The sequence below is a fragment of the Gambusia affinis genome, linkage group LG11 (genome assembly GCF_019740435.1).
Source record: "Gambusia affinis linkage group LG11, SWU_Gaff_1.0, whole genome shotgun sequence".
Classification (NCBI taxonomy): domain Eukaryota; kingdom Metazoa; phylum Chordata; class Actinopteri; order Cyprinodontiformes; family Poeciliidae; genus Gambusia; species Gambusia affinis.
The window spans coordinates 12,566,041-12,588,342 of record NC_057878.1 but is presented as its reverse complement, the minus strand read 5'-3'; the positions used below and the strand labels follow the sequence as shown (position 1 = coordinate 12,588,342).

Here is a 22,302-nt window from a genome sequence, read left to right as displayed (position 1 = left end):
TCCAGGAAGGTGCAACAGCTCCACAGAACACCAAGCCAAATGTAACTCCTTTAAAGAAAAAAACAAAACTGAAAGATAACATTAGTTTAATCAGTGAAACAGTGAAAATGGGCAGTTTGTCCTCCAGCAACCTAAGCATATTTCAGCATATGTTCACACATAGCTCAACATAACCTGAGTCAAAGTTTTAATTTTGGTTGTAAGTAGAGAGTGTGTCTGCCTCACAGACCAAAACTGGAAGCTAGTTCCACATGAGTTTAAAATAGGAGTTAAATGAGATGTGCTTGTCAAAGACAGCACAAAACACAGCTGATCTAATTCACACGAGTCCAAGATTTTTTTCTTCAGCTGTAACCCAAACAAAATCCATATTACCATTCACACTTGAGTCAGTCACCGCTTGGATCAGGTGCCGTCGGTGCAAGTATCCAGCACGCAGGGTGAGCAAAGGCTTTCAATAGTGTTGCATCAGATTACGTAATGTTTTTATTAGGTCATATCTGGGATACTTGAATCCCAGTTGTGATGATTCCGTAGCTGAGGTGCATGTGTGCAAATATTGTACATAGTACAGTGTCAAATGCACAGTGTGGTAATGCTAGAGCATTATTTATCTGACATTTATTATTATAATCCCAATGATTTTCATCAATATTTTTTAAAATATTCAGCAACACCTCTTCATTCTAATATATATCTTTTTGTTTGTGTGTTTTTTGCAGCTGATAGTTCATTCAGACATGTAGCTACAGCACACAAACAGAAGTTATAGTAGTTTACCTAAAGATGAAATGCTTTATTTATTATTTATTTATTTGTTGAAATTGGGGTCATATGCAGTAGTGACTTGTGGTAGACTGTAATCAAGTTTTTTTCTCTCTGTTGGAATAAAAAGGATTTCTAAAAAGTGATTCTCAGAAGAACCAATAATTTGTCACCTAAAGCTAGCAATTTATCAAATATTTGTTTTTCGTGACACGCCAAAATGTGTTATTTTTAACTTGTCATGAAAGTTCTCAGTATTACAACCAAGTTCATAAACATACTTTGATTTTGTACCCTCATAATTTCTGCTGGCATCTCGACAGGCTTAACCTTCGGTTCATCTTCTTTCAATTAAACCTGGACTGCGATTTGTAAAAAAATGCACCAATGAAAGGGAAATTGCATTTTGAATTTTTGTACAGATAAAGCACTCTTCCCATGTAGATGACTTTATATTTCTACACATTTATATTACGGTAATCAGGTCTTTGTTTATCAACCTAAAATACATTTACCAAGTAAAAGACAAGTATTTTTGATTAAGCTTTTGTTTAACTAAGATATTTAGAAATAGAAAACATCTAAGATTGTGACATACAGTAACAACAGAACAAGAAAATGTGGATAAATAAGTTGTCCTTTGAATTTATATTTTTTTGAAAGTGTCATCAACGATTGTTACCTTTTATATTTTAAAAAGCAGCCATGCATGATGGAGTCCTACTGTGTATTCTCTTAATTTTCTTCACTCTGTGCATGCCCTCTATCTACTTCACTGCTCAGGTGCTTGACCTAGTTGTAACTGCAGAGAGGTGGGAGTTGTTGGAACGTGACATCAACCCATTAACTTGCTGTTGTTACATTCACAGAGCACCTGCCTAGCAGCAGGATGTCTCACACTGAGACCTTGTTTTACCTTTTGTCTCTGTGTTCAAACATGTCACCGTCTCTTATTGTGGTATCTAAATGGCATATTTTTGCTGAGGCTAAACCTATAAAGATTTCACAAGCAACTGCTGGATTTGGATGGAGAAGGGAAAGGTTGACATTTCACTGTCAGAGCTTGTGCTGCGAGGTCTGGATGCCATGAGGGAAGCCTTAATGTGGCAGACGTTCTATTACCCTTGCTTAAAAATACTGCAAGGGCATTAGAGGTGTAAATGAGTGTGCCGTTTGCATGACTCTGGCTGTGTGACTGATTAAGTCATCACTGTAGTAAAAACCAACCACATATAAACATTACATACTAAAATCTGGCAGCTGGTTTTTGCAAGTAGATGTTGCATTTGTAGAGCAAATGCAATGGATAGTACCTCTGACCTGATTTCCTGTGACAGGAATTACTCGAGCATCCAGACTTTTTACACACATGCAGCAGTTTCTCAGCTCATAGTGCATTCCCTTTAAATCTCATTCTGCTGCTTTCCTGCTCTCCTCCTTTTCCTGTCATCATAGTGAACCTCACCAGTTCTCCTTGGAAGTTTATTCCATCTTCTCATGCTCATGTTTGACAGCACTGGTGAAACAGTGGCTCTAGAATATCTCACAGAAGACTGAATTTGTTATATTACCTCTAGACAGGCGAGCACCAAATGTGTATCATAATCCGTCTTCAGCCATGTGACTGCGGGCCAGGTTAAATTGTTTTACACTCATCCATCTCTTTCTCAATCAATCAGTAAGTTAGTCTTTATTTATAGAGGTATTTCCATTAGCATCAGGCGCAACACAATGTCATTTCCTTAAAAATAAGTTGCAACAAAACTACAGCTCAAAGCCAACAAATGAAGAGAAAAACAAAGTTAGATACAGGACAAAATAAATGCGTTTAAATCTGTATTTAGGTGACCTTGTTTTGAAGGACAGAGAAAATGCAATTCATTCAAACTGAGTTTGTGTTTTTTGTTCCTCATAGTTTGATTGTTTTGTTCACATCTTCCCAAATAGCGTTATCTTAAAAGTAGTTACTTACCTATTTCAAAAGCATGATAAGGATTCAATTATCAGTTTTTCAGCACAAAAGTAATTTAAAAAAATAGATCACAACAGAAAGCTTACATATATGTTAAAACATTTTTTATTTATAAGTAATGGTTCTTAATTATTATTATTTTTCCTTTTTTTATTCTCAGCCCTCATCACATTCACATGGTCAATTGATGACATCACCTTAGCCCCGCCCTCTTCCAATAGGAAGTCCCCTGTGTTTTCTGCTGGATGTTTTACTTTTACTCTTTCATTTAGCTTTAAACCTGTGCCAACTGACTTACAATGACATGATGAATTCTGGCAATGCTGGCTGCTGGCTTAATCATGTGGGCAAATTTCAATCCCTGACCATTTGGATACGATCGTCTCTAAATCACACATGCACCATCCGATTTGCAGCAAACTTATGTTTGACACTTGTGAATCTCTCACAGAGCCCAACAGCATTACATTGTAATTTCACTCCACTGCGCCCCCTAGGTTAATCCGTCAGCTAAATCTCCTCACTACATCAGCCGATCTGCACCAGATTTTGGGTGCGTCGTCAGGGAGCGCTGCTGACGCGTCGATGCGTATCGCCTGGTGGACGGGTGCGGAAGTGGGCGAGAGCATCTGCGGTAGCGAGTGAGCGGGCGGCGGTGCCGGAACCCCTTCAGTCGCCAATAGGTAGGAGCGGCGCTGAGCTGCTGTTTGCAGCTTTAATTTTTTTTTCTCTTCTTTCTGCTGCCTTTTATTGGCTCGTCCTATTCTATATAATTGTTTTGTTTTTATTGAGATAAATATATGGAAGTAAATATGTGCCATCAGAATTTGAATAACAAATACCTCTGAAATTTGAATGTTGTATATTAGTGCTTACTTTTTCAGTATTAAAATAAATTCAAAATATATTTTTAACCTAAAAAAAAAATTCAATGTCATTATTTTTGCAGTAAAAAAAAAATTCGGTGTAATTTTTTTTACATGGTTGCAATTTTCAGTTATTAAAAAAATTCACATTCCTATTTCAAAGTGATCAAATTTTCAATATACATATTTTTCACAGTTTAAATTTTCAGTGTTAAAAAATTCAGCATATAAAAAATTAAACTTTTCAAAATTCAAATGCAATATTTTCGTTGTCCTCCAATTCAACTTGCTCAAATTCGCCGTCTCAAATTCAGCGTCTAAAAATTCGCCGTCTCAAATTCAGCGTCTAAAAATTAAGCTGTAAAAATGGCCAAGGTTACTTCAGGTCACAGACATTAGCAATGGATGTCCGATTCCAACATCCACCTAATCACGTGACACAACCGTCATATTGAAGAAATACCAGCATCACCCAGGCTGGCGACCATGGAGGCGCATAAACCCAACGGTGAGTTTAATGCTTTCATATTTCTATAGTATATTTTATTTTGTGCATGAAGTTTGATACATTATCTTAAAGCCTGATTTAAAACACGGGTTGGGCCGTTGTTAATCTTACACCGTGTAGTGCCGGCATATTACATCTTGCTACCTCCTAGCACCCCCAGCCCCTCCCCGCTGTCCCACGTCCAATTTCCCCAGTTTTATTTCAAAAAGAAATACCACTTGGGTCAAGTCTAGAATCTTTAAAGAGAACTGATGGGTGGCGACATTCTGGGTTGTTTGTATGTTGTCTTAGGTGAGACTGAGACAGGCAGTCTTAGTAAAGTCGTAATTTTTCAGGAGATGCTACCGCTAATATCGCTGCCTTGTGTGCTTCAAAGAGGGGCTGTGAACACTTTCCGACATTAATTATAACCACAACCCCATTCTGATCAGCTACCGTATTGTTCAGGTGACTTCATTACAACATCATCCAAAATACTGCTTCTCTTATCTGACAATTGTTGATATACAATATTAATTTACATCAGCGACGTGCGGTCAGGGGAGGCAGGTGAGGCATTGCCTCACCAGCCATCATGGAAAGAAAGAAAATATATAATCATAAAGTAATTTAAATTGTTATATTCATCCGGTGGTTTGTACTAAAAAATATTTATTTTTCATGTAGCTTCACCAATTAATATTTTTATTTGTTCAAAATCGCTGAATTTTCTTATTTTCCCATTCAAATGCTTGGAAGCGATGCCGGTGAGGCAGCAGCGAGCTCTGCCTCACCTTGGATTGCGCAACCCCTGGCTCTGCGCTGGCTGCTAAGCGGAGAGAGCATGTTGCTGTACGGCGTCAATAAAATGGTTTAAACAAATTTAATATGTGAACTTATTTCCAATAATTTAGCTTATGTATATAATGTACAGTGCTTTTTGTCACCAACTGTGTTTGTGTAACGTGTTTCGTGTAATGAGCGATTATAAACGGCAGAGAACAGGTTCGAGGTGAGGCAGGCAGTTCTCTTGCCTCATGGCAGGGGGCGCTCAAGATCCCAGACGTTCGTCTTGTTCACTCCTCAACTGCCGAGTAAGTGACAGCGAGCTAGGCTAAACGATTCGGGAAGCAAGTCAAGTGCAGCGATAGATTATAATAGAGATAGTGATTTTTTGTTTTGTTTTTTAAGGAAATGTGTGTTTTGTGAGCTACAGTTTGTATGTGTAAGGATGCAGAAGTGAAACATAACCTGTAAACTGCTGTCAATCTATGCATCTATTTGCAAATCTGATTCTGATGACGTCAGTGCCTCACCAGCTATGAACCTCACCGCACGTCACTGATTTACATTCTTTTTACTTTGCCTAAAACCTCGTTCTGTTACCTAGCAACACTATAAACAACCGCCTTTGTTTTTTCAGTTGATTTTAACTCATTTTCAAGAAAATATATGCTTGTAAGTACATCTGTTAACTTATTTTAGATTAAATATCATAATTTAATTTAGATTACTGTGACTTCTCAATGCTGACCTACTGATGTCAAAATACTTTTTTATTTTACTGACAATTTTTTAAATTTTTTTTTCTTTTTTCTCTTTTCAAGGAATTTTGCTGAATCATATTTTTGATAGACTCTGTGATCGTTTGGAGCAGGAAGAAGCAGTTTTATATCTGGGAAGAGTGTGCACAATCAAAGGTTTGTACAAATGACAAGTTTCAATATGTGATGCTTTTGAATGTCTATAGTAACATTAGCTTTGTGTGGTCTTCAATATGATGAGATTTGAAGGGCAGTTTTTAATTGTTTATTACTCCATAATTGAAGGACTGAGCGACTGTGGAGAGATCTGTGGACGGCTGTAACGTGCATCTATTATGACGTGCTACACTACCTTAAAGAAGAGGGATACCTGGACATTTCAAATGAAGCACTCCTCTTCTGTTGCCATTATGTCTTCCTGCCATGTCTGCAGGATGATCTGGATACTTTCTGCAGTGGCTGGGACAATCACCCACTTCGAACTGAAGCAACATGACTCCTAACCTGCTCTGGGTTCTTGGTCGTACACATCATCCAATTCCTGAACCCCACGGTGCCTTGACAGAGGTTATAAAGATTATAACGGAGGCTCAGATGTATTTGCTGAACATTTTATGTTCAGATTTTTATTTAATAACAATAGCTGAATAACGGCAAACGGCTGTTTGTAACCAAGCAACCAAAATCACCAGAAGGCAATCATGTTTTAACAAGATAACTATCACATTTTAATAAGATACATATGACGTTATAATGTGATAGCGCTCAATTTTTTTTCCTGTGACAGCAATACGCTTCTGTGCCAGTTTAAAAATTCACCATTTATGAAATGTAAAGCAAAATGCTGATCATGTTACCACAGAGGTGAATTTTAGTGCTTTTATGGTAGACATGTCAGAGAACAAAAATGTTCTAAATTTGTAATTTGTTTTTTTTCTTTACTCAAAAGGAACCCATTAGGTACATTTGTACATTGTTGTATTGCTTTACATTACTTGAATTATAAGAATCAGAAAAAGTTTTGTCTTATGTTGTTTATTTTCTAATACCTAAAGCATATACAGTATGAACTCATCTAAGTACATTCAATAAAATTTTGCATAAAAAAACAATTTCAGTTTCATATTTAAAACTGCCTGTACAAACAGTACTGACTCAGAGAAATGAAATATCTACTCTGAACATTGTGTTATTCTAGTTCCTCTAGTTTTGAATTTGACAAAACTAGAGAAATTAGAGTAACAGCAATGTTGTCGCTCTAATGAGTAATACATATGATCACATTTAAACATATGTATCGAACTTGTGATCTGACAAAATCAGAAAATTGAATTGATTCTACATTTCAACAAAACTGTTTTGTTTTAACAAACTGATTCACAAAGAACTGCTACAGCTTAAATGTAGATTTTTTTTTATAAATTTTTTTTTAACAGGTCAATCACTCAAAGCAAGCCAAAGCCAGACTGCATAGAGGAAATGCATGCTACAAAATCCTCACTGAAAGAGTTGTAATTCCAGTAGTGACGAGGAATTCTTAGTGTTTTGTAGCATGTGGTGTAGTTTTCACGAACAATCTCCACAGACAGACTTGCTGGCAGATTTTCCCATCCAGTCCAGAATTTCATCATGTCTCCTCTTCCTCCACTCCGTGGTCTTTCAGTTAGTAAATTAAGTAAGTGGCTTGCAGATTCAACAATAGCATCCTGACTACCCTGTAGTCACAAAATATATAAAAGACAAAGTAGATGAAAAGGATTAGTTAAAAAGAAATTTACACTTCATGAGAATGATCACTTTTACTCAGGAAAGCTCTGTGCTGTAGGGTTCCCACCTTTCAGAAATTAAAATAAGGATCTAGCAGATGGAAAGTGTCATTCTATTTCACTAGAGAAACTAAAACTGCAGTACCATAAGTTTTAAAGAATAAAGAGACAGTATAATTTCTTCAGTTTCCTCTTAATTTTTTTTACAATTGCTAGCATTCATCCTCACTGACACTGTTCAGCCTGGCATGTGTGTCTTCCTCTCCTGTATCTTTGCTAGGACATGGTAGAGTATCGGTTGAGGACGTTTTAAAAGACGCAGGTTGAGAGCGGCTCACCACGACTGCTAACCCTCTTTTGCACCCTAGTGTTTCTAGGCAACCGTGACATCATCAATGGTCCAAAGCGTTCTGGGGTCCTTACTAGCTCCCGCCACATTAGCTGAGCTTAACATGTCTTGTGTTTTATTTTTGTAATTATTGTTACACTAAATGTTTATATGCATGTGATAGGTGTTACTGTCGGACATACAGAAATACCGAACAAATCGCGTCTCGTTACGGGCGATTCCGTATTTTACGAAAGGGATGGCAATCCTACTGTGCTCTTCTCTCATTAAAATTATAGAAACTATATAAAACACAAATAAATCTACAATTTGTAAGATTAACAACGGCCCAACCCGTGTTTTAAATCAGGCTTTAAGATAATGTATCAAACTTCATGCACAAAATAAAATATACTATAGAAATATGAAAGCATTAAACTCACCGTTGGGTTTATGCGTTACGCCTCCATGGTCGCCAGCCTGGGTGATGCTGGTATTTCTTCAATATGACGGTTGTGTCACGTGATTAGGTGGATGTTGGAATCGGACATCCATTGCTAATGTCTGTGACCTGAAGTAACCTTGGCCATTTTTACAGCGAATTTTTAGACGCTGAATTTGAGACAGCGAATTTTTAGACGCTGAATTTGAGACGGCGAATTTGAGCAAGTTGAATTGGAGGACAACGAAAATATTGCATTTGAATTTTGAAAAGTTGAATTTTTTATATACTGAATTTTTTAACACTGAAAATTTAAACTGTGAAAAATATGTATATTGAAAATTTGATCACTTTGAAATAGGAATGTGAATTTTTTTAATAACTGAAAATTGCAACCATGTAAAAAAAATTACACCGATTTTTTTTTTACTGTAAAAATAATGACATTGAATTTTTTTTTAGGTTAAAAATATATTCTGAATTTATTTTAATACTGAAAAAGTAAGCACTAATATACAACATTCAAATTTCAGAGGTATTTTTTATTCAAATTCTGATGGCACATATTTACTTCCATATAAATAAATTTACTAACTAACTAACAAAGCAACAAGAATAAGCGTAATGTGGAATAATCAAAATAACCAAGGGTACATTTGATCTAAATTAAATTATATCTAATTTGAGTTTGATTGGTTTGATTGGCCTCATATTCAAAAAATGACTTTTAGCTTTACAGCTACATTCAATGTGAAAGACATTTTCTGGTTGCAATAAATTTGCCAAATAATATCTCCTTTCAAGATGAGAAGGATCTCAAGCTTTTAAAAATCACCATTCTGCAAAAATTCAATCTAAGTTTATTACATATATTTGCACCTTTCTGATTTAGGAGCAAAGTAAATGAAGAATTATTGCTAGTGATATTGTTGTCACAATGTTTTACAATAATATATCAGTCTTAGATTTCTTATGCCATGCATTTGTACATCCTGACAATCACATTTGTCTATGTGTTGATGTGTAGCTGTCAAGCCATACCATTATGGCGCACTGTCTTATACTCTGCTATGCATAGTTAATTTGGCAACAGTTTCCAAATCATTGTTGAGCATTTAACCTGTCATTACGCCAGAAGCCGCACTGCAGCAGCCTCTGCTCTCTCTGGCTGTAGCTATCTTTCTGTCAGGTTTAACGCTCCACCTCTCTAGGAATCCTTCTTTCACTTGATTATCTGTCTCCTGCTCCCTCTACTGTGTCTCTCCTTCCATTTTCCCTTCTGTTATGCCTGCTTTTTTTTTTTTTTTTACTATCTCTCCTGTTAGAACCCACATGAATAAATCCGCCTCTGCGTTTTTTTGTTTCTTTTTAGCTTAAATTGTAGAGTGCAGTAGTATGCTGATGCATATGCGAGTGTGTATCGAGGGAAAAACGAGACTAGGAGAGTGGGAGTGTAAGGAGGCAAGAAGCATTGCGTCATGGGGGTGTGTTGAGCCGGAGGAGGGATGAACTGGCTGTCTGTCAGTGACGCCAGTGGAACACGTGCGTTGGCTATGGCAGGGAAGACGTCGTGCAGCCCGTTATCTGGCTGTGGGCGAGAGGAGGCAGAGGCAGCCGCAGCTCCCTGTTGCTCACTGGTTGATAGAGGGATTGTACTGTATGGCTGTGTGGGAATGAGTGTATGGCTGCGTGAACGCTTGCCGGTCTTAGACTGTGTGCATGTAGAGGCTGCATGAGCTGCAACCGGAGCTGCTGCTGCTGCTGCAATTGGTGAATAATGCAAACAGAGGAACCTGAGTTTGGATAGCATGGAAGAAACTAGATTAATAATGCATAGTGCCGGTTACAAGCTCTGCATTAGTTAGTTTTTCTGAGACCTGTGGCTGCCTAAAATCTGCCTGACTCACTGACTTCCGACCTTCCTTTCTGCCTGCTTGACCAACGCAGAAATGTCTCACTACCATTTCATCAAATGTTGTAAGTAGCCATTCAGAGAACCTTTCCTGTGCACCTGATGCCAATTCTGTTGGATTTTCTATTTTTATAGTCTCTCTGTCGTTTTACTGCTGGCCTTGTGTTAATAATTCATATGCTTAAATTTATGATAATTATGCAGCAAATTGTGGTCATCCACTTGTCAGAGAAGCACAGTCTGAACTTCCAATGAGCATTTTTGTGTCTTTGGGTTGTGTGTGTGTGTGGGTGTGTGTGTGTATGTGTGCTGTAAGTGGGTGTGTGAGCATGCTGCAGAGGAGCCGCTGCAGATGTGAAAAGTTGACCAGTGAATGCGGCAGGTAGCGGCAGAAGGAAAGAAAGATGAAACAGAACTGCAGAGGTGCAGAACCCACGAGTGTCTGTTATGTTCATGAACCACAGACAGACCATTGCAGAGAGAGGATTGGTTTAATCAGAGAGAAGGACAGATGGAAGGAGACTGGGGGTCGGACTGGAGCGAGAGATGGAAAGGCAGTGATTTAAAAAAAAAAGATGAAAATGGGATGAATGACGTTGTGGAATGTGTCAAAATTTTGCAGAGGAATGAGAAGCAGGCTCAGAGAGGAATGTGAGAAGGACAGTGTGGAGTTTGAGTTGTAGTAGCAGGAAAAAAGGAGGAGAGAAGGGAATAAGTGAGTTTTATAACCAAGGTAATGCAGCTTAAGCGCCCCCAACTCTCCTCCATTACTTCAAAGGCACTACCCCTACTTGTCTCTCACCTTAATCCATCCCTGTTACTCTCTTGTGTATAAATGGTTTGTTTTTCAAATGTGCATGTCTGCAGTTTTCCACATTACATTGTCCCATGCCGCTGTCTGTGTTACTAGCTGGAGCCTGCTTGTTCTACATGTAATCAATAACTGATAGCCTGGAGATGGGATGGCACGGGAAGACAGCTCTTGCTTTCTTTCTGTCTGGGTGAACCTTCCTTCTATTTTGCTCCAATTCTTCCAGTTCTATGTCCTATCAGTCTTTCTGTCTGCCTCACATTTATATTATATTCATACGTCCCCAGCCTCTCATCACACAACAGGAACTGTCAGTGTGTGATCACTTTGTGCAGACCATATTCACATTTGAGATTTTAGAAGAAAAAAATTGGACAAAGTCTAAACTGCAGTGCAAAAACATGTTATGAGAATCTGTATATTGTGTTTTTAAATAAACAAAACTTCCAATACTTACAAATGTATTCACACCACTTGATTTGTTTCACCACAAAGCAGCACATCATTTTGAAGTGGAAGAAGAATTATACATTTATTATACATATATAGTCTGAAAAGTATTGTCTGCATCATTTATTCTGAATCCCCTGATTAAATCATTTGTTGTGGCCTTTATTGCTCTTGTACCCATCTCCCTACCGGCTTTGCACATCTGGGGATTTATGTTTTTTACCTTTGTTTTTTGCAAAATAATCAACCTTTGACTGGGTGAAAAGCTTCAAAGTCTTGCCACAGATTAGAAGTAGAATTAAGGTTTGGAGTTTGACTGAGCCAAGCGAACACATGGATGAGCTTTGAATCAAACCGTCCTAATATTGCTGTTCTGGCTTTATGTGTGAAGGTGAACCTCTGTCTCAGTTTCCCAGTTTTTGTCTAAACTCAAACCAGCTTCCCTGTCTGATGAAGAAAAGCATCCTCACAGCAGGATTGTGCCACTATCAGACTCATGATTGAAACTCTACCAGATGTTCAAAGCCCTGAGCAGAAATTAAATTGGGGGATCACCTCAAGTTAAGTCTTTCATCCACTACAGCACTATTGAAATACTTTATGATGATTCCTTACCACAACTTGTTTATTGTTGGCTGTGTTTCAAGCAGACTTCAAACAATGTTTTCATATGAACAGTAAGATTTGTGGAGTTCTTTTTGTTATTTTAGTTCTGATTTTGGTGAGTTTTTTTGCTAATTGTCAAGGCCCAATGATTTTTGAGATTAAATGTAATTAAATGCAAAGGAATTTCCTACTCCTTTGTCTCTTGTGCAAGAGACTCCTTTGCACAAGAGGAGTGTGCAAAGGTAAGCTGTTTTTTAACAAACAGCTTAGCATTCAGCAATGTGATGTGCAAACAATAATAAAAAATTCTTATGCAATTTTAAGATTTTGTTCTAGAGTGCATTGTGACATTTCACACCACTTGTTGTTCTGGATTAGTCCAAACAAGACATTAACCCCAACAGGTCACAATTTAACATGTTTAGGTGATCAGCACACAAAACATAAAGGAAGTATTAAGTCTCACTGCATATAGTAGTTCATGACTACCGGTAATTTGGCAGGACAGACAATGTTGCATCTTGAAGCTCAGAAGAAACTGTTTTAATCATGCATTTAATATTAACATCTTTAGTAAAAATGTAATTTAGCTTATGCTGTCATCATCTTTGTGTGCTAGTTTTAGTTGGCTAAATCTAAACCATTTGCATAACCTTAAAATATGCCTCAATGTGCCGTGCATGAGTCATATTCGCACCAATGTGTCTTCTTACATGTGGTTTGTTACATGCAGGGAGTCTAAAGGATTATGTAGCTGTATCCTTGAAAAGCCTGTTTAATAAATGGTCCCTGTGTGGGTCTAACAGTGAAGGCTGCAGTCCAGTACAGGGAGCTAAATCAAGAAAAATACTATCATAAAGCATAAGATGAAAACTAGGACATTATTTCACATGTCACATGGCTGACAATGCTGATTTAGTTCTGCACCAACTCTTACCGTGACAGGAACCAAATATAACAGGACTTTTTTAAAATTTATTTATTTTTTACAAAAATTAAAAGAAGTGTTGAATTTGTATCGGTTCTTGAATATTTACAATACATCTTACCTTTGCACCACTGCAAATAGACCAATTACAAGAATCATGCAATAGCCATTATTCCTTTGTTGGTGTTGGTTTCAGTCTAATTAAAGGTTATTTTTAGCATACATTTTATTTGATGAGTGTGAGGTTTGCTTGAAAATATAGTACAAAATATATTTATTATATTCACAAGACCTTTTCCCCACTTTCAGTGACAAAATGTCAAAATCTATCCTTTGAGAGAGAACTGTTACTATGTGTGATCGGCCGATGTTAAAATTGTAGCATAACTACAAGCAGCATCGTTCAGGAAACAAGGATTTTCATATAGGGCTTTTTGCATCATTTCTTGCCTCCTCTATGCTTGGAGCAGATATCATTCCACATCCCCTCTCTTGTAACTCAGGCTGGGAAAGTCTCCTGCAGAATGTTTTCTACTGTGGAGTAAATGTAAGAATATCAACTGCTGAAAATTTTTGATTCTGTTTAATACTACTTAGAACTTTAAGTAAACTTTCCACTATTTTCTAACTCATACTTTGAAGACCATTCTGACAGGGTTTGCTACATCAGTATTTGAATAGTTTATTCACAAATACATTTCAAAATCGTTTTTAGTGAGGGTGACAAAAGAATAATGCAATACTATCACTACACAAGTGTACATACCTTTAAACTAAAACTTTAAGCATATTTTGATTCGATTTCAGTATTCTGACTTTCTAGTAGGTGTCTGTCAGCACATCAGATGTACGCTTGGAAATATTTGATGACATTATCTTGCAAAAATATCTCCAAATCTCTTGGAGAATGGCGAGGACATCTTCTAATGCCAGCCTCATCCACAGATTTTCTGTCAGATTTAGTTCAGAACATTATTTGTGTAAATAGTGTTTATTATGTTCTAAAACATTAAGTGTTTTAGAACATGATAGATCCCCGAGAGTTTTTTAAGACCAAGCTGATTGGTGATACCTTTATAAGCTTAAAAACAAAATTTCACGTTTTAAAAAAAAATACACTAGACCACAATGGTTCCTCCACCATGATTCATAGTGAACAGGCTGTTTTTAAGGTGAGCAGTTGAAGTGAACCGCTGTTACATCCCTACTTGCAAAGTGTCCTACAAACATCCATATCAGCTGACTGGTGCAGGGGTAAAGAAGTGTTGGAGTGTTGGTGATGCAGTTACAGACTGCCTTTGTGCTGCACATTTTTGACATATTGTTTTTTGCCATTAAGGTAAGGTATGCTAAGACAGAACAGAATATTGGACTTTAGTTTCACTACAGTAGTAGTGAAACTTGAACTTTAAAAAAAATTAGTGTGTGACTTGCCATTGATGTGTTAAATCTTTTAGAAATGAAGAAGTTTAACCCACATTAAATCATAAAGCAAAATTTGTTTTAAGTCATATTTGATATAAATAACATTTTGTTGACAACTAAAGATAACATACTTGATTAAGCTATGAAATGTCACTATGTGCCTGGAAAACACATAATACTTCGCCTTTAAAGGTCCTGTAGCTCCTTCAATGTTGCCGTTGTCTTCTGTTTTTTCATCAGATTGGGAGAAGCATACAGTTTTTGTTGATATCCATGTGTGATATTCATAAAAGTGCATATTATTCAGTTTGTGCCCTTCTCTTGCCTTCAGACAAATCATGTAAGTGAGCAAATGTCAACAAAATAAACTTCATTACTGGTTAATCAGATTCAACATATTTAATTATATGTGGGCCCTAAAGGACACTGATTCTTTAATTGGATCAAAAGTTGCTTCAACAAACCACGGGTCTAACAGTGTGCACTTGTATGCAACTGGTATTGATGTTTCAGTTTATTCTTAAAACTTCTCCTTAGAATATGTGTTTTAGTTAAATTTTACAGAGTATGCATAATATTAAAGATTTAACATTTTTAAGTAATTTACTATTATTCTGCATCACATAAAACATTGTATTATTCCAGGATTTTGTACACTATCCTACTATGCCTCTTGCTTTATCTTTGATCTCTTGTAAACTTATGGTTTCCACACCAAAACGTTAGCTATGAATTGTGAAAATTTTTTCACAAACTTTTTGTAGTTCATCCACTGTCTATGAAGAACTCTTCTGCTGTGGGATTGCTTGGGATTGTTTAAGTGAAGATTGTATTATTGTAATTAAGGATTTATATGTCATTGATACAGACCATAGAACTACTGAAAGGATCTAAAAAAAGGATGGATTGTGAGTGAAAAAATGTTGAACTGATGTAAATGGCTTTACAATGAATGGAAAAAGAAACAGTTAGAAAGTGATGTTTTTAAGATTTTGCACTATGTGTGTGTATTTGTGTATGCTCTGAGTGACAAACTGAGTTACAGTTAAAATTATACAGTTAAAGAATCTGGCATCAGCAGTGAAATAATGAGCTTTACCTTCTTACACACCCTTCTGTTTGGTGCCTGAATACAAAACAGCTTTTTTCACAGTCTAAGCAGACCAGATGGCACTGATGTATTGTCTGGGACATATGTGGGTGTGTGCGTGTGTGTGTGTGTGTGTAGTAGGGTTGAAAGGGCAGGTGTTTGAATCAATATGTTGATGCTTATCAAACAAGAAAAAGGCACATGGAAAGCCAGTCCTTTTGTCAGTGAAGATGGCCTGATAAAGATCTCCATAAAACACTCTTCAGTCTTTATTGAATGTAAAAGAACATCTGCACGATGTGTGCCGTGTACACAAAGGAGCAACAGTACACTCACATCCGTTTGAGAACTTTTGGGGACATATTTTAATTTGCTCTGACGCTTTACTTTAATATCTATGGAAATGTTCAGTAAATGGAACCATTTCTTATCATGCAAGTACACATAAGAGTGTCAAATACCCACTGGACTAATGGGAAAGGTACAGTAGAATAATTAATAATTGATTTTGTCTTAACTTTTTATAATTTATGAGGGACACTGTTAGATTAAAAAAATATATTCATAATAAAACAAACATTTATAATGACTTTCACCTCTTAAATTAGACTAGACTTAAATTAAAAGTTTGTGACAGACACAATACCAAAAATGTTGCACAACACAGCCATATGAAAAGATGATGCAGTAGTGGGAAACAAACACATGTGATTGGACAACATGCTGTGCTTCAAAAATGTCCCAGATTCCAAACCTTTAACCAGATGAACAGGCAGAAAGAGAGAGATAATAGAAAATAGTTAGTATGTTCTCAGACGCAGACAGTGAAGAGACTAAAATGCTCCAAGGAGTGAAGCATAATAAGATTCAGGAACAAAGAAGCAGGAGAGAGAGTTTTATGGGAAAAGAATAAGATAAAGCTATAACAGGGTGAAGTCGAGCAACTTGGTGAGTCACAAAGAAAACATGACATGCTGTGTCTCTGCAAAGACGTCTTCATTCACATATTTTCCCTGTCCTCTGGGCTGGCTCTGACCTGAATTTGTCAAACCAGTTGGGTTGTGAGCTGCAGCTCATAACCCAACTGTGTATATACACTGACGAATCATAGCAGTATGACCACCTGTCTAATATTAAGCTCTCATTTAGCTGCTGTGGTTTCTGTCATCCAGCTGTCAAGGAGCAGATCTTTTAGCTGTACGTTTGTAGCTGTCTCAGTGGAGTGAGAGTTAGATATTAGGAGATTCTTCAATCTATTCCCTGCTTTGGTTCATCAGAGTCCGTAAAGGACTGTCAGCAGCAGCAGTGTTGGGTAATCCTAACCCTTAAACCTTCTGCACATTTTGAGTCAGTTGGCTGAAAGTAGGCTTCTCCACTTTTACCTTCCTTACAAGAAAAACTGATTTTCTCTATTTGGAAATATTTTCAGCCCCAAAAACACTTACAGTCATTGCATGGAGATTAAATGAGCAACACCTCCACTCTAATAAAGGTACAAGGGTCATAAAGCTGCAGTCAGCAAACTATAAGCTTCCTGGCAAGTTGATTTCAATAAAATCAATATAGACCATCTCATAAGTTGTTGTTTTAAATGTTATAATGCTGATCTCTTGAAACCACTGCACTTCTATGAAAAGTTATCAGTCTGAGAATTTCAAACCAGCACAAGTCTTGAGCGTGTGCTAGACATTAATTTGACTATTTTCCTCATGTTACCATTGTTAAATTTTTTTACTGAGCAATTTTTTGGTCTCAGCACATTATCTAGGAAGTTATTTCTATATAATATATTGTAGACTCTGCCAGGTTTCTCTTTAATGTTTTTTGCTCCACCTGTCAGTGTTTACTGTTATGGCTAATTAGTATCCATAAACAGGTTTTTTTTGCCAAGTGGTTCAATATTTTCTCCAATATATGTTCCTACATGTTCCTCCAGTATTTCCAAAAACCTTTATTATCATCTCACTCTTAGCCCACCTGCTGTACCTGCTAATGATTCAGGCATAACAGTCTCACCAGCTGCCCATAATGTGATCTGTTTCACTGAGCAACAGGGAGATTATGCACAGTCAGTAGAATCATAACACTGTTGGGATTGGAGAAAACAAACCATAAAACACTGATATGGCTGACTCAACTCATCTCAGGCCAAACAGACAGCAAATATCTTTCACAGTAAATATGCTAAGTGGTTGCCCACACACAACAGGCCACCTGTTGACCCTGATATTTGAACACCTAAACAATAACGCAGCCCTGCCTAGAGGTGATCCTCACAGTGTTTCATCTCAAACAAGCTTTCTCTCATTGGCTCCCTGTCAAACTGTTGAGTTAACATCTTAACTCAGCTGTTAAAACATGACATGCTGTGTCTCTGCAAAGACGTCTTCATTCACATATTTTCATTGTCGTCTCTGCAAAGACGTCTTCATTTCATATGACTGACCTTCTTTACTTCTTTGTTAATAAAGCTTGTGGAATCGTTTCAGCCCTAAAAAATATTAATAGTTTCATCAACGTCTATCATGTTCAATGCCTAAACAACACCCTTACTTTCTCTCTTTTCTCATTAGGTTGTTTCCAGCTATGTAACGTTTTCCGTCAGAACATGGAGATAGACCAGTGTCTGCTGGAGTCTCTCCCGATTGGCCAGCGTCAGCGGCTGGTCAGAAGAATGCGCTGTGACCAAATAAGGGCATATCACGAGAGGGAAAAGAACCTACAGCGGCAGCAAGGTGGAGTCAAAGTTCGAGCCCCATCCAGGAAGTACCGCATCCGCTTCAGGCAGTCTGATGTCATTCAAGATGCCATCATCCGCCATGATGACAAAGAAGGTGTGTGTGTCCGAGTGGTACAGTGCCTCAGTATTGATACCTCTTGAATACAGTGGAGAGTTTGTTTTGTAACTGGTGGATTGCAGATTCGAAACCTAGCACTGTTTGTCTCAGTTGTGTTCTTGGACAAGACACTTCATCTACCTTGACTTCTGGTGGTGGTTGGAGGGCCTGGTGGTGCCGGTGCATTCCAGCCTTGTTTCTGTCAGACATAGCTCACCACCATCAGTTTCTGAACGACTGAATGTAACATAAAGAAGTCTAGAGTCCTCTGAAGAGGATAAAGCTCTATACAAGTACAACATTTCCACATTTTGTCACATTACATCTGCAGACTGATATGTATTTTGTTAGAATTATGTGATAGACCTACATAAAGAGCAATAGCGATCAAATAGCTTCAAGAAGACCACAAGAGACCAGTAACGAAAAAAAAAAGTTTAAATTGGTGTTATGTTATAAAATATTAAGCCTTGAATATTTCACAGATTAATTTTCAAATTATTATCCAAAAATGGAAATGATATGCATGGCCTACTGCCTAAAATAATAGGCCTGGCAAGAAGAGAATCTGGTCTTTTATGAAGAAGTGCAAGACAAAAGTTATTATTGAACAAAGCACTATAAGTATTGTTTTGTAGTTTACTTCAAGCGATGAATGGGACGTAGCAATATGTCAAAGAATTTGCTTTGATTAACCCAAAATTCAACATTTTGGGTTAAATTTCAGATTACCCTGAACATGACATCCCGATTGCAAAACATGACATTGACACAAAAATAGTGTGGGGCCTCTATTATGCATGGAAAGGATGGATGTTCAGAGTTGATGGACTAATATAGCTAAAGTGCTTTAGAGTGAAACTGGGGTTCACCTCCCAGCCAGACAACAACCTATTTAATACCTCTATTTTGCGATATACTCTTAAAGACTTGCTGCTGAATTGTGATTCAGGGGGATTAAGACAAATCCATCCAACACTTTTAAAGTTTCTACTAGAAAAATTTAAACAGTCATGTTTCCTTTACCTTTAATTTTTCTATTTAGCCCTATGTTTTGCTGGTGTAACATTAAAAGTGCCAATAAATTATAATTACTGTACCAAAATGAGAAGAGGCCCAAAAGACTTTAAAACTGTTGCAAGGTACTGTATATTCAGTATTTAGAAAAGTATTTAGTATTTAGAAAGCAGGAGTGCACATGTTGACAAATGAGTGACAAACTACATCTGACTCGGGCAACACTAATGCAGGAGTTGTGAGCCAAAACAGAGCTGCTCACTACAGCTCAGCCAATTTGTTCAGCTGGAAGCTGCCCACTCAACTGAGGAAAGCAGAAAGAAACTTTTATCCTTGTTCAAACTGTCCTCAAGGACAAAAGTACCTGAGCAGGGAGGATTTCTGATGTTGATAGGAGAAGGTGATTTTGGGGAACGGCTTTGCAGATAAAATAATCTCATTTTCCGTATTTCTGCAATACTAATCTGTTCTGCAAATCATGCAGTCTTTAGACATAAAAGTAAAGTTATCAAGATAATATGTAACAGTCCTTCTGTTACTTTAATCTGGTTGGCATGAACATAAATCAAGCAGCTGTAATTTGTACAGTTAATTTAGCATTTTTTCCAGTTTTTCCAGTTAAATTCTTATTCCAAGATTTTATCAGGAAGCCAGGGAAATGGAACCTACTCTCATTTTTTTCATCTGTAAATGCATTAATTCAGTGTGTCTTGGTGAAATTTTGTTATCAGTTTAGTAAGAAACAAATAAGGTTACAAAGATGTGCTTTGATTTATAAATGGGAATAATCTTGAAATCAACTCATTTTCTGTTGGATTAAAATCTAATAATTTTATCAAGAAATCTGTAGTTATTTTTATCTTTTTTTTGGTATTTTATAGTCAGTGTTTGTCACATTTAATTGTGGAGTTAAAGCTAAAGTTACACTAATGAGTTTATATGTGTGTCAGCCTGAATCTGAATGAACAGGTCAGAGCTCAACAAAAACTAAAAGTCTCAGTTGCTGCATCTCCACTTTGTGCAACAGCTTTTACTCTGAGTCGTTTACGGCAGAAGAAAAGAGCAGAGCGAGGTGCCCCTACTCTGGTGGGGAGAGCTCATTTGTTCATTTATCTATTGCTACGGTAACAAGACTTCACAAGTTTTTCTCTGACAAGCTATTAATTCTTCCTCCATCTCATGCTTGCTACAATGCAGCTTGCTGTTAAAAACACTCTCAACACTGTTTTTATGAGATTATTTTGTCAATAACTTGTGAAATTCAAAGGGACTTCACGCTCCACTCTGTGAGGCATTGATTTCTGTCCAAGTTCACTGCCTTTCTTTTGTTTATGACGCTGGTTGCCAGTCATTTACCCAGCTGTCGAGACATATCTGTGTCTCACCAGGACTCTTTGCAGGTCAGTGTGTTAATCTCTTCACCCTGGCTGCCTGTCTATGGGCTTCAGCTGGGCTCTCTGTGAGCAGCTGGTGTGCTGTAGCATTGACCAGACTGGTAACAGGTTTCTTGGCTCAACATAAATCGGCTAACCCTCTGCCTGGTTGCCTAGGCGTCATGTTGGTACTGGTCTAGTACCATTTGCCATTCAATGTGATTGTTATCTGAACTTTTCTTTGCGTTCAAGGTGAACAGTGGACTTGGAGTAGAAACATTAGGGACAGAATCTTGGAAAAGTGTGTTTCTCCATTTAGGACCAGAGTTATCAAAACAAAAAAGAAGTGAGTTGGTGGGTAACTCAATGTATAGCTAAAGAGGATAAATTAAAGCGTGGTTCCATAGTCATGTTGTTTATTAAATCTATGTTTTTTTTTCCTTTATACCCCTCTAAAGATTTTCTAGTTATGTTTACTGAAATATTACTGTAATAATCCATTATTAGTCCATCATGTTATAATTTCAGTGTGAACCATTTCACCACAACACTAAGATAAACAGATGAACCAAAAGAATTAACATGAATTTAAAGGATGTACAAGTTTGGACATCATTTTATTGAGTTTTGAATCCTTATCAAAAATGACTTCTCAGAGGGACACAGCATGTTGCTGGCAGTGTGAGAAAATTGGAGGAGTTATAATTTTGTTTTCAAATTAACATCCCCAAAAAACATGATTTTTGTCTGCCTTTTTTTCTGTTGAAAATATGCCAAAATGTTATGCTGCTGAGTTTTGAGGGAACATTAAAGGAGAGTGTCAAAAATACATAAACCAATAAGTATCTCACACATCCCTTAATGCTAAAGCAGCACCCCTCATTCAACATCAATCAATGTTGCATTGACAAACATGCTGCCAGCAAACTTGCAGACATAAACGCCCTGCTGTCGAACATTGAGTAGGAGGGGACAAAGGAGTGAGTGAGATATGGAGCCACATTAGCAGAAAAAAAGTGAGGCTGTGCTCTCAGTGGATGGTTTTGTTGCCTGTAAATTTGCTTACAATTCTTTCAGCTTTTGTTATTATAATTGCCAACGACAGATAATCATTCAAACATGATGATTAGCATCATTCATGTTTGTTTTGTAGATATACAGGCCAGGTCTAGCATCATGCTGTACCAGTGCATGATGCTACTCAGGCAGACCACAGGCAGTTTGTTTACATGAACCTTTGCTGTTAAAAATGATAAACTCCAATAATGAAATTTCAAAATGTCAGAAAATGAATTCATCTGCTAAATATCCTCGATATCTACTGAATTTTGAATAATACTCAAACATATTATATTTTGGTTTGTTTCTTAAGTTTTTGAAAGTGTTTATTAGCATGCTTATTCCCAAAAGTAAAACTTGTTCATTATCATACAAATGTGCAGTAAGTCCTTCATAAATATTTGGGTTGGCTCTGAATAATTTTCTTGGTTGAAAAATTTAAAACATTACCCAACCAAGCAGGGTTATTCACATAATTTTTTTCTCTAATCATTTTTGTTGTGCCGGATGTAAGATACGGAGAGTTGAGATTAAAAAAAAGTGAAAAAATGGAATGAGGAGTGGGGAAAGTCAAATCTAAAAAGTAGAGCCTAAAGACCAGGAGGCATCAGCTGAGGGAGATTA

General features: G+C 37.1%; 1 protein-coding gene across 5 annotated transcripts in view; it reads left to right on the top strand.

The window, feature by feature from the left end:
* myo16 (myosin XVI) overlaps positions 1-22,302 on the top strand; it is a 107,825-nt gene that overhangs the window by 6,888 nt on the left and 78,635 nt on the right. For 2 of the 5 annotated variants that reach the window (XR_006372040.1, XM_044130951.1), the window contains exons 1-2: positions 9,760-10,147; positions 17,966-18,226. Coding sequence is in view for 4 of the 5 variants with exons in the window: in XM_044130951.1 (XP_043986886.1) it covers positions 10,120-10,147; positions 17,966-18,226 (289 nt within the window). In the remaining variant the exon portion in view is untranslated. Of the gene's footprint in view, positions 1-3,352; positions 3,421-9,759; positions 10,148-17,965; positions 18,227-22,302 lie in introns of those variants that run through there. The other 3 variants (XM_044130952.1, XM_044130953.1, XM_044130954.1) reach the window with 2 other exon arrangements.